The following is a 13,007-nucleotide window of genomic DNA, read 5'->3' as shown; positions in this document are numbered from 1 at the left end:
TTATCCTTAGTTATTTCCACCTCCTCTGGTTGGGCAGTAATCAACACAGGTGCACTAATGAGTGAGTTAATTTAGTCTGCCAACCTGACAAATGGGAAGTGTTCAGGCCATAAAAGAGAAGGTGTCTCAGAAAAATCTCATCAGCCAATTACCCTGGTATATCACACTGTTTATTCTCTTGAGTGTTTTGCCAGATTTTTCTTCCTGATTAGATAGATGGACCTTTTTCCTCAGCAACCTAGAAAAGATCTCACCAATGTTTCCCTTCTCCAGGCAGTTGTTGCAAGCTTGTAAGTATTATATGATAATGGGGTTTTGTATTATCACTAGAAAAAGAAATGTTAGATAGAAAAATGGATCACTTCTTTGTATGGAAACATGCTGTATAAAATTGTTTGGTTTTGATCAGCCCTAGTCTCTAGTTAAGTTAAGTACAAAGCTCACCATAAATTGGTCAGCACTCACAATTGGGTACTATATGCTGATATGTAGGATACCACAATCCCATCTTTCCTGGAGTAGGAAATAATTCTAGTGTTAGAGCTGTTGCAGTGTATCTGCTTTTTAATGAAAGTAAAGGACATATGCAAGATGTGTAAAGGCTGAAAACAGGATTGTTGCTTTGTGATTAGTTATTTCTTTAAGGGACTACTCCATATTTTTTTTTTCAGGTAGTTTACCTCTCTGATCTGTTGGGACTGACAGGTTGTCAATAGATTAAGTATAGGGTCCTACCAAATTCCTGATCATGGAAAAATACATCAGACACTGAAATCTCATTTCTTGTGAGCTTTTACTCTGATATACAGCTTTCACAGGGGAGACAAGCTAATTTCCCTTGAAGCTGCGCAGCCTTGCAGCTGCCTAACAAGCCCTGCTCAGGGCTCCTACACAGAATGCCACTTCTGCTCCAACAGAGAGTGTCATCTCTTCCCTCCAGCCCAAGCATAGCGCTGCTGCAGCTGGGGAAGAGACACCTTCTACCCCTGTTGACCAGCCTGAGTCAGGGAGCGGCACAATCTAGCCCTGCTGGCCACAGCACAGACCTATCCCAGTGAGGAGAGAGGTGCTCCTTCCTCAGCCCCATCCAAACCCATCAGAGCTACCATGGCCAGCAGAGAGGGGCCTCTCACCCAGCCCACAGTTGTTGGGGTGAGAGAAGCTGTGGGAGGAAAGCCTTCTTCCCTAGGGAAGCCTGCACAAGGAAACAGCCCTTTTTTTTTTTTTTTTTTTTTTTAAAGCTATATTGAAAGGCCTGTAGCCATATTAGGAGACCTAAAGTTTTCCTCCGCAGCCAGCTAGAAAAGCAGCAGCCATTAGCTATAATAAAGCTTGGAGTCACATACTCACAGTCCATCTAAACCAGTGGTTCCCAAACTTTTTGGCATCATGCCCCCCTTTTGATTTTTGAGAAACCCTCAGGCCCCTGCCCCCCCCCCAAAAAAAGCAGCAAAACTTGGGGTGAGATTGACAGGAGTGTGTAGGGCTGGATTGCCTCTCACACCCTCTGGAATTTCTTCATGCCCCCCAGGAGGGTATGCCCCCCAGTTTGGGAACCCATGATGTAAACTGTATTACAATAGTGTAATATCAGGGTGTTAAGGAGACTCCATCCTAATTGCCCTCACTATCACAGGGGTGGGCAATAATTCTAGAAAGGATGCTACTTCACAAATTTTTGAAGTGGCCCCGGCTGTCCTGGAAGGGGCAGGGCCAGGACTCTACTGTGGGCCCCCCCCACCCACAGACCCTCAGGCTACGTCTACACTGAAGCACTATTTCGGGATACCGGGGTATCCCCAAATGGTTGTTCCACAGCTTTTGAGTGAGTCCATTATTTCAAAATATAACGGGCTCACTATTCTGATGTCCCTGCAAACCTCATTCCATGTGGAGTAAAGGATGTTTTGAAATAGTGATTTATTTTGAAATAAGTGCTGTGTAGACAGCACCAAATTTTGAAATAAGCTATTTTGAAATAGACTCAAAATAAGCAAATTTTGTAGCTTATTTCAAGCTATGGGTGAAGTATAGACACACCCCGATTGGCCTGGGGATGATGGAGCGCCTGAAGTCTTTGTCCCCTCGCCCCCGAGAGAACCAGTAGCTGTTCTGAACACCTGGTGGTCCCCTCTAGGCACCCACAGCCCTGGTGGTGAAAGGAGACATTGTAAAGTCTTTCGCTCCCTGCCCCTGCCCTGCAAGTGGCATGTGGCTCTGGCCGGGGAGGAGATGTTGCACACTCCCCTGTCCCCAGGCCCTGATAGACTTGGGGGTGGGCGAGTGACAGGGCATCCGTGGGCTGAATCGACCGGTCCAGCCCACAGAGGTTCTCTTGCCCACTCCTGCACTATCATCAGATAAACAGATCTCAAGATGGATAAAGAAGATTTAGTTTAATAGCATTTTGGTCTGGCAAGAAACTGCTTATGAATAACTGAGGTTGTGAAATCCTACTTTCCTGTTTGTCTTTAATTTTTGTCTGGTCTTTAACTATTTCTGTCTGCTGTATAATTCATTTTGCTCGGTGTAAATAAACTAAGGTGCTGGCGCATGGCTGGTCAGGTGATTCTGTTACTGTATGTTATGATTGGTTAGTAACATTTTAGTGAAATAAATTGCTAAAATAAAACTAAGCAGGGCTCAAGTCCCAATATATAAACTGGGGCCCCAAAGGAAGTTCTTTGGGAACCAAGTCCAGGACACAGCTCCAAGCCCCCCCCCCCAGACTTCAACCCTGTGCCAATGACACCAGGCAGAAACTGGATTCCCTCAGAAGGACCTGATCCTGACTGGCCATCAAGACAAGTTCATCCGTCTCATTGGACGTGGTAAGCACTATATGCCTGGTGTGTGCATTCTGTTTTTAATTATTTATAAGTAAAAATTAACATATTACTGTGTAAGGCTCTTTCATTCGTAAAAGACCCCACAAACCCGCAGAGTGTAACGTTACACCTGAGCCTGCAAAAGGGTAATGATGGGTGCCTATAGTAAAAGGTTATGCCTGAGCCCTAGGAACAGGTAAGGGTGGATGCCTCTAGAGTCCGTGAATGACAGAGTTTTATGTGAGTAACACCTGTATTTGAAATCCTGCATCTGCAGCCACAACCTTTACTCCCTCTCCCAGCCATACGCCTGCCCTCCATGCCTCTGCAGAGCTTCCTCCCTCACAGCAAATCCCTCACCCCCTCAACTCCAACCTTCTGCCCTAATCCTAAACCTCCTCCTGCATCCCAAGCCCCTCGTTCCCAAACCCACCACAGAGCCTGCACCCCCTGCCTGAGCCATCAGCCCACCACCCCAAGCTAGAGCCCACTCCTACACTATGAACTCCTCAGCTCTACCCCACCACAGATCCTTCATGTGCAGAATGAATTTTATGTGCATCAATATGGTGATAATGTGGCATATAACATTGATACCAACATAAAATATTAGAGGGAACAGTGAAGACTAGTGTTTCTCAAGTAGCAGGGGTACTGACCCAAAAGGGAGTTCTAGGAGGGCTGCAAAGTTTTTAGGGAGAGTCATAATATTACCACCATTACTTCCTGCAGAGTTGGGTGTCCAGAGAGCAGCAGCTGTTGGCCATTTGTGAAGGAAGAGCTGCTGCCAGTGGCAGCAGCAGCACAAATAAAAGGGTAGTAATACTGCATGGGTATCAGGATGTGAATGAGAGTCGGGTCTCACCACATGTTTAACCACTATCAACTGCCAATGCAGTCCCCTGGTTCTCACTATAGACCCATTTCATATAAGAATCTGAATTTGAGAGAACCACATATAATGCAGCACAACAGGGGCAATGTTATGCTTAATTTATCTTCTGTTATGAGTATTATGTCTGTGCATCTAATATTCCTTGGGTTTTGTCACCCAATTATAGTAACTTAAAAGCCCACTCCAAAGAGTCCTCTTCCAGTGAGTTTCCCAAAAGCAGCTGTACCACAATTCTTTCTAATCTAATATTGAACATAACCAAGCTAGTATTCCCACTAGAGATCCCACCTCTATTACCTTCTCTAACTTATGCTGAGAACTGTCTCTTAGGCCATGTCTACACTGAGATAAGGTTGAAACTAATATAGCTGATTTCTGGGTACCCAATTTTGCAAAGTTGAAGACACATGAACAAGCCGTTTTGGGCTCCCTGCACTGTGCGCATAGAGCGTGCTGCATATCACACCCAATTGACTTAACCTGCTACAGTAAGAAAAAATTGTGAATTTGCCAGAAGTGCCCTCCTCCAGGGTTGGTGCTTGAGTGGGAGACATCCTGGGAGTAGGGGACTGACTCAGCATCATGAACAGATCTAGGCTCTCCTCAATCACCAGCTGGCCCTTCTCCTTCTCCTTCTCCCCCTCAGCTACCATGCTGTCCTCCATGCTGATATCAGCTGATGGACTCCACAGTCAGACTGGGGAAGCTGGTCAGGACCCACCCCCCAGAATTGCATCCAGATGCTCATATAAGCAGCATCTGTGAGGTGCTGAACCAGACCAGATGTTGGCCTCCTTTGCCTTGTGGTAGGACTGCCTCTGCTCGTTTACTTTTCACTCTGCACTGCTGGTTATCTTTGGGATAGCCTCTAGGCAGCTTGTAATCTTCACGTAAATGTCCATGTTCTGCTTGCTGATACAGAGATCAGAGGGACTGGGTTCATCTCCCCGCTCCTTGATGAGGTACAAAATCTCCCAGATACTCCACAGTGATGTTCTTCTGGGTCCCTGGGAACTGGAGCCCATGGAAGCAGAAGTTTTCAAAATCATTGCAGTATTTGAATTGGTCTAAGTCACGGCCATGTATGCCACAGTGTGCTGCTTGCTCTGAGATGTGCTTGTAACACTGGCCACCCAGGAAATGAAATTAAAACTTTCCCAGGGATTTTCCTATTCATCTGGAGAGCGGGCAAGGTGCAAGTTCCGGCCAGGGCAGTGAGAGCAAGGAACTGTGGGATGCCTCCCCAAGGCCAATAGTCTCTACTTTCGCCAATGCTGCATCTACACTAACGTAAACTTGACACTTAAGTTTACATCGACTTAAGAAGCCCTTAAGATCAACCCATCAAGCTTGGTAGTTTGGATGCATCATTTAGAAAATCAACCTTATGCAGCTAAATTCAATATAAACTCCTGGGCTATGTCTACACTCGCAGCTTCTTGTGCAAGAACATCTTGCACAAGGGTTCTTGTGCAAGAAAACATCCACACTGCCATGTGCACACTGTGCTTTAGCGCAAGAGCTCCCATGGTAGAGTGGACGCTGTCTTGAGCAAGAAAGCTCCGACCATTTTAGCCTTAAGGCTTTCTTGTGCAAGAAATCCCTGCCGAGTGTCCACACTGCCCTCTTGCGCAAGAGCTCCTGCGCAAGAGGGCTTACACCTGTTAAAAGAGCGTAGCTCTTGTGCAAGAAGCCTTCTCTTACCATGCTGTACTGTACATTTCCTTGTGCAAGAGCAGGTGGGAAGTGTAGATGCTCTGCAGATTCTTGCGCAAGAATGCGCCATAGCCCTGGTGTAAACCAATCCTTAGAAACTGATAAGACTGCTCTTGTAGTTAGATATTACTGGGGTGTCGGAATTTGTAAAGAAACCTACTTCCTTCCTAAGCTTTATTTATTATGCTTTCTATTAAGTTAGGGAGATGACTAGCAGCATTATAAATACCTCACACTCACCTACCAATAAGATTAATTTCACTGATAGTGTTGCATTTCCATGTAAATCTTTAATACTAAATTATTTGCTGTCTTTAGTATTGTAGCTAACACTTACAGGTATGCAGAATTGCAGCAAATCACAATTTCCTTTAAAAATAATTGGAAGGAGATTGCTTTTCTATAACCCTCCACTGGTATCTTATTTATAAAACCAACACTATTTACTGGATAGTATGTCACATTCTCTTCTCTAGCAATACATGGTCATGTAAGAAAAGACCCTATCATACAGATGCAGGAGGAGCCACAGTTAAGGTTGCCATGGGAACCTTACCTCTAAATGGTCTGGCTTTGACTTAAAATCTCAAACAGTACATTACGTTGGTTATATTTTTGTTGGGGTGGGGGTTTCACATATAATTATGTTGGATTTTCTGTTTTATTCTTTTATAAAGTTATGAATGCAGAATTTGTAAACAAAATTACATGCACTTGCAAATACAAAGAGCAAATGTGTTTAGCAAATTTCTTTAGAATGATGAATAATAAGATGGAAAGAATTATCGTTTTGTTTTTAATTCATCTAGATAAATAGTGGCTATCAGTGCCACCAAATACTGAATGTGGATCTTGGATACTAATAAACACTATTATAGAATGGCTTTGTCTACACTCTCTCAAATGTCTTGCGCAAAAGTGCGTCCAGACATCAAAGCGCATCGCAAAAGCAATGTGCTTTTGCGCAAGTGTCCACACTTCAGGAAAGCTCTGATGGCCTTTCACAGAGAGGCCATCAGAGCACCTGTGCTTTTGCCAATAGAGGTTTCTTGCACAAAAATCCTCTGGAGCGTCCATACCTGCCTCTTTATACAAGAGCTGTAGCACAAAAAGGAGTTATTCCTTGTGGGGAAAGGAATAACTCTACTGACAAAAGCCCTCTGTTCTGTCGATTTACTTGTGCAAAACCACACTTGAGGTATGGATGCTCTGCTGGTTTTTGCACAAAAACCTTGTAGTGTAGACATAGCCAATAAGCTGCAGTAGGTGAGAGCCATGAGAGGAGAAACTGGAACCAGGAATGGGGCAATAATTGTGGGAGGGATAACTTGTGAAAATCTGTCTTAAGCAATGGGCAGGAGCTGGGCAGTAGGAAGATGGGCAGAAGGCTGTGGTCAGAAGCTGGCTGATGGAAGGGAACCAGACAGTTGGACAAATCAGGTAGAGGGACTTAGTGGTGATGGGAGGAAGTTGAGCAGGTGATAGGAAGCAAGTTGAGAAACTAATTCAAAGGTGTGAGCAACAGAAAATAGTGAGGCAGTAAGTGGAAATGGAGGGACTGTGAAGCCAAAAGAAGTTTAGCTATGCAGTGGGAGAGAGTGAAATGGGAGTTGCACCATAACCGAATGGCGGCTGTCAGTTGTCATGGTAATTAGATTGGTATAAGAACTTAGGGTATGTCTACACTACAAAGTTAGTTCGAACTAACGGACGTTAGTTCGAACTAACTTTAATAGGTGCTACACTAGCGCTCCGCTAGTTCGAATTTGAATCGAACTAGCGGAGCGCTTAGTTCGAACTAGGTAAACCTCATTTTACGAGGACTAACGCCTAGTTCGAACTAGCTAGTTCGAACTAAGGGCTGTGTAGCCCTTTAGTTCGAACTAGTGGGAGGCTAGCCCTCCCCAGGTTTCCCTGGTGGCCACTCTGGCCAACACCAGGGAAACTCTATGCCCCCCTCCCAGCCCCGGACCCCTTAAAGGGGCACGGGCTGGCTACGGTGCCCGTGCCAGGTGCAAGCCTGCCAGCACCCAGCTAGCAGACCCTGCACCTGGCACGGCACAGAGCCACCCACCCGATGCCCCCCAGCCCACCCCCTCTTGCCGGGACCAGGCTGGCGGCTCCCGGGAGCTTGCCCTGGACCGCAAGAGGCGGGCACCTTCCTGGGCTAGTGCGGACATCGTGGACCTCGTCCACGATCTCCGCACTAGGCACAGGAAAGTGGCCGTCTAGGGCAGGAGAGCTGCCAGCCTGGCCACCCAGGACCAGGTGTGCATGAAAATCAAGGGGGTCCACTGAGACCCCCGACACTGAGCCCTGAGCTTACAATGGCCGTACTGGGTCAGACCAAAGGTCCATCTAGCCCAGTAGCCTGTCTGCCGACAGCGGCCAACCCTAGGGACCCTGGAGGGGATGGACCGAAGACAATGACCAAGCCATTTGTCTCGTGCCATCCCTCTCCAGCCTTCCACAAACTTTGGGCAGGGACACCACTCCTACCCTCTGGCTAATAGGACTCCATTGACCCAACCTCCATCACTTTATCTCACTTCCCTTTAAACTCTGTTCTAGTTGTAGCCTTCACAGCCTCCTGCAGCAAGGAGTTCCACAGGTTAACTATTTGCTTTGTCAAGAACAACAACTTTCTCTTACTAGTTTCAAGCCTGCTACCCATTCCTTTCCTTTGGTGTCCTCTAGTCCTTCTTTATGGGAACTCAGGAAGAACTTTTCTGAATGCACACTCTCCACCCAACCCCTGCTTTTAGAGACCTCTATCCTGTCCCCCCTCCGTCTCCTCTTTTCTAAGCTGAACAGTCCCAGTCTCTGTAGCCTTTCTTCATCTGGGACCTGTTCCCAACCCCTGATCATGTTAGTTGCCCTCCCCTCTCCCAGCCTTTCTCTTCCCCTCTCCCACCTCCTTTTCCCAGTCTCCCCCAGTTTTTTTCAATAAAGACAGAGTCAATGTTGGAAGAAACGTTATCTTTATTTTGTACATCAATAAGAAGGGGGGCTAGGGAAGGGTAAGTGGAAGGAGGTGAGGGAGGAATGGGGTACGAGCCCCCAATGGGGAGGACTGGGCTGGCTCTGTGGGCTTCTGAGGGTGGAAGCTCTCCTGCAGCCCCCCAATTACTCCCTCTCCCCAGATGGCAGCCTGCGGCAAGTGCAGCCGGGCTGATGGCCGAGTGGTGTGATGTGCCCAGTGTGGGCACTCAGGGCACTCCAAGCCAGAACTTCTTTGCAAGCGGGGCACCCCTGAGAACTGTGTGTCCGGGGTGGGGGTCGGGACCCTTTAAGCGCAGCCCTCGGCTAGCCTGAGACAGCATCTCCATGCTCTAAGTCCTCCTTTTATGCCCTGCCAGCACTGCTTCCGGCCATCCTTAAGCCCTGTTCAGAGTCCACTCAATGTGGACTTACTAGTTCGAACTAGCAAAACGCTAGTTCGAACTAGTTTTTAGTTCTAGATGCGTTAGTTCGAACTAGCTTAGTTCGAATTAACTAATTCGAACTAAGTTAGTTCGAACTAACTTTGTAGTGTAGACATACCCTTAGATATTTTATTTTTAACCTACTTAAAAATTGTGTAAATACTTTTAAGTCAAACTGTTACTAGTTTTAAAAGGGCCAAAATTATATTAACATGTTTTATAGAACGGATTTTTTTTGTTTGTTATATACTAGCCTCTCTCAAACTTCAGGGGTGTTAAAATACTTCACTAGGCAAAAAACATCAATGCCTTACCCACAGTTTTGGATACTGGAATTTGCTTGTTGAGAAAGGGAACATTGTCCAAGATACTGAGTTTATGCCTTCACTTTTCTGAAAGTGCAATTTGATCACTTTCTTTTTCCTGGATAGTCTCTTATGGATAATACATATGGGCTGCGTCTAGACTGGCATGATTTTGCGGAAATACTTTTAATGGAAAAACTTTTCCGTTAAAAGTATTTCCGCAAAATCATGCCAGTCTAGACGCAGCCCATATGTATTTCCATAAAAGCGCGTCTAGATTGACATAGATGCTTTTGCGCAAAAAGTGCTTTTGTGCAAAAGCATCCGTGGCCAGTCTAGACACGATTTTGCGCCATTTTAGCCTGCCATTTTAGCCATCAGGGCCTTTTTGTGCAAAACACTTCTTCCCTGTCTACACTGGCCCTCTTGTGCAAGTATTCTTGCGCAAGAGGGCTTTTTCCTGAGCGGGAGCATGAAAGTATTTGCGCAAGAAGCACTGATTATGTACATTACTAAGTCAGTGCTCTTGCGCAAATTCAAGCGGCCAGTGTAGAGAGCTGGCAAGTTTTTGTGCAAAAGCAACTGCTTTTGCACAAAATCCTGCCAGTCTAGATGCACCCACGGCTTTCTTGTAGATTACATTATCTGCTCCCAAAGAGTTTATATTTCATTTGATAAACTTGCCTCAGAACAGTCATAAGCTTTGTGCAGCACAGAGTCTGGAGCTCTTATGATGAAAACTGATGCAACACCTTAGCACTTTCCTATTTTTGAAAATAATTAATTGCACTACATGGTGACTGCCATAACACTGGTATTAACAGAATATTATTTAGACCCATTGTACATGTCCTTATTTTAAAAGAAAAAGGCTGCTATCATTTCATAGCATGCTAGCAACCATCCTAGCAATTATGATCCTTAATTAGAAAATAGATTTATCCAGCATTGCTCAGGTCCTTACCTCAATTCATTTTTATTTTTCTTCATTTAAATAATTGCTCTGGGGTGGGGCTGGGGATGAGGGGTTCAGTATGCAGGCTGCCCAAGGGAGAAAGGACTACCCCGGTCTTCTCTCACTGCAGCAGCTTGGAGCCAGGTGAGAAGTGCCTCTCCATGGCTGCTCCCTAGCAAGCTGTGCACTTCCCCTTGCTCCCTGATGAAGGGGAGCAACCAGCAATGTTCCCATATGAATGGGGTGGCGGAGGCTGCAGCTCCTCCACCCTACCTAAAGGGTGGGAAGCTCAAGGCTGGGGATTATAATTGAGGAAAGTGCTTTTTGTAATCTAGATGACTTTTACAAAAATGTACTTAATACAGTACAACTCAATAAGACCTAAGCACCTAACTGTTTTTTCTGGAGAAAGGTCAGTGAGTTGGGCATTAACCAAATATTGGGGGCACCATAGCCTATTTTTCCTCAGTGTCCCCTAACTACATTGGAGCCCTGTAGAACCCCACATGAGAGCTCTTGGAGAAGATTAATTGCCAAAACCAACCCATTTCTTTCTGTCTGAGAAAGCTAAGAAGTCACCCATAACAGAACACTACAATCACAACCAGAAGATGTCATTGTTCTGCCCCAGACCGAACACCCCAGACGCTTTATAAACTTAAACAAAATCTGGTCTGGTAGCACTTTATAGACTAACAAAACATGTAGATGATATCATGAGCTTTTGTGGGCACAGCCCACTTCTTCAGATAAGTTTTGAGTTTAGAATGGGCAGACCCAAGTCATGCTTCAGGCCAAGATGCAATACAGAGGCAGCCCTCATTGCACTTGCAAGATAACGTCCCAAGCCAATAGAGGAGACCTCTGAATGCCTGTGCCATTCAAACTCATTGCAGCTTATATTACTGGCTTGCTTTGTGTGACACAGTTGTTGTGGTATATTGCATAGTTCTTTAGTCACTAGGATTCAAAACAAGTATCTGTGTTTAGTTCAACAATATCAGAAGGTTGTGGAAAAAACTCTGGGAGGTTAATTGGGGAGACATTCTCAGGAACTATTAATATAATTCTCAAGGGATTTCTGCTAGGACTTTGTAACTTTTACATCACTTTTTTGGTAAGAATTATGTGCAAACAAACACATCTGTTAAAATTTACACTATGGTCTTTTTAAAAATGAATGTTAGTAAGCTTTTTAATGAAAATCTAAAATGGAATATTATAAACCGTTAGATTATACAAAAATATTTCTATGGAAATAGACTCGTAAAGTAGAACAGCTCACTAATTTACTTCAGAGACACTCCTATTACAGCATCAAGCTCTGGGAAACTTTTATGTATTGGTAGTATACTAATCCAATAACAGGTTTCTTATAGACATTTACTATGTGAATAGCAGACACACAATTTCTTTAGCTTCAGTGTGAGGACCTCCTGAAAACCCCGTTCATCAGGAATGAAAGGAATCTGGGAATATCTTCTCATTGCATTTTTCACAGAAACAAAGACTGATGCTATCAAGTTAATTGCCACAGGAATGGAGAAATAAATTGTATATAGTGGAACTCACTCAGTAATGGATAAGAAATTTGGATACAAGTACCAGTCAGTATGGCTCAACCATAATGTTTTAGCCAGGGAACCACAGCAGAGGCTATTGGGCAAGTTCCCCACCAAGAACTTCCATATAAAGGAGCTATTTTAAGGCCCCTTTAGTAATAGCTGCTTTGAGTAGGAGCAGTGCAGGTTGCCATGACCCCATGAAAAAAGGTCTGAAAGTTTGTGGAGAGATGATCCTGTTTAGTTATCAGTTTGTCCCAAACATTCATCTAATGACATCTCAATCTGTGACAGTTCCACAGATTTGTCACCTAAAAAGAATAGCTCAGGTCTGGGAATCTGCCTTATGCCCTCTGCCATGAAGACTGATGCAAAGAATGAATTTAGTTTCTCTGCAATGACCTTATCGTTCTTGAGTGTTCCTTTACCATCTTAATTGTTGAATGGCCTCATTGGTTGTTTAGCAGGCTTCCTGCTTCTGATGTACTTAATTTTTTTCTGAGACTTTGGCCTTCCTAATTATTAATTTGCCAGAGTTTATGCTCCTATTTTCCTCACTAGGATTTAACTTCCACTTTCTAAAGGATGCCATTTTATGCTCACTGCTCCTTTTACTTTTCCTATAAGCATAGGAAAACATATATTAGGATATTTTAGTTAGCATTCAGATTTATAAATGAGCATTTCTTATTACCAGGTGTCATGATCATGAGGGTTAGCCAGCATCCTGGGGTCTAAGGCAGGGGTTCCCAAACTTTTTTGACACTGGGACCAGTAAATCCATTCACGAGCTTTTGGAGGACCAGTAACATTCATTTGCATATTCAATAAGCAAATAATGAACATTCAAATAAGTCGTTTCTGGTCCTCCCAAAGCCCCCAGTGTCAGCATTAGCAAAGCTTTTGATACAATCACCCACAATATTCTTGCCAGCTAGTTAAGGGAATATGGATTAGATAAATGGACTGTAAGATGGATAGAAAGCTGGCTAGATCAGGGGTTTCCCAAACTTTTTACTTTAGTTGGAACCCGATTTTTTTTTTTCAGTACTGTCTTTCAGCCCCAAAATATAAATGCATTTATGAGAAATGAATACATTTTCAGTGTTTCACCCGGCTGCATCCTCCACCCAGCCTGGGCCAGGGCTTGGGGACCGGGCACCGCATGAGCACTTCAGGAGGCAGGAGCAGATTGGGGGGAGGGTATCTGGCTAAGAGGGAGGGTGCAAGGAAGGGTAGGGTTGCCAGGTGTCCACTTTTGTACTGGACAGTCTGGTATTTGAAGGTTTTGTCTGGAGAAATTACCAGACATATAAAATGC

General features: G+C 44.6%; 1 protein-coding gene across 1 annotated transcript in view; it reads left to right on the top strand.

Moving 5' to 3' along the window:
- The first annotated feature begins 227 nt into the window (after positions 1 to 227).
- Positions 228 to 13,007, top strand: part of SENP6 (SUMO specific peptidase 6) — a 178,040-nt gene continuing 165,260 nt past the window's right edge. The window contains exon 1 of the mRNA XM_075923799.1: positions 228 to 290. Within this exon, the coding sequence (XP_075779914.1) occupies positions 257 to 290 (34 nt within the window). The 5' untranslated portion in view covers positions 228 to 256. The remainder of the gene's footprint in view (positions 291 to 13,007) is intronic.

The sequence above is a fragment of the Pelodiscus sinensis genome, chromosome 3, assembly GCF_049634645.1.
Source record: "Pelodiscus sinensis isolate JC-2024 chromosome 3, ASM4963464v1, whole genome shotgun sequence".
Taxonomy (NCBI): Eukaryota; Metazoa; Chordata; order Testudines; family Trionychidae; genus Pelodiscus; species Pelodiscus sinensis.
Note: the sequence above shows the minus strand (reverse complement) of the source record. Positions and strands in the feature narration are given on the sequence as shown.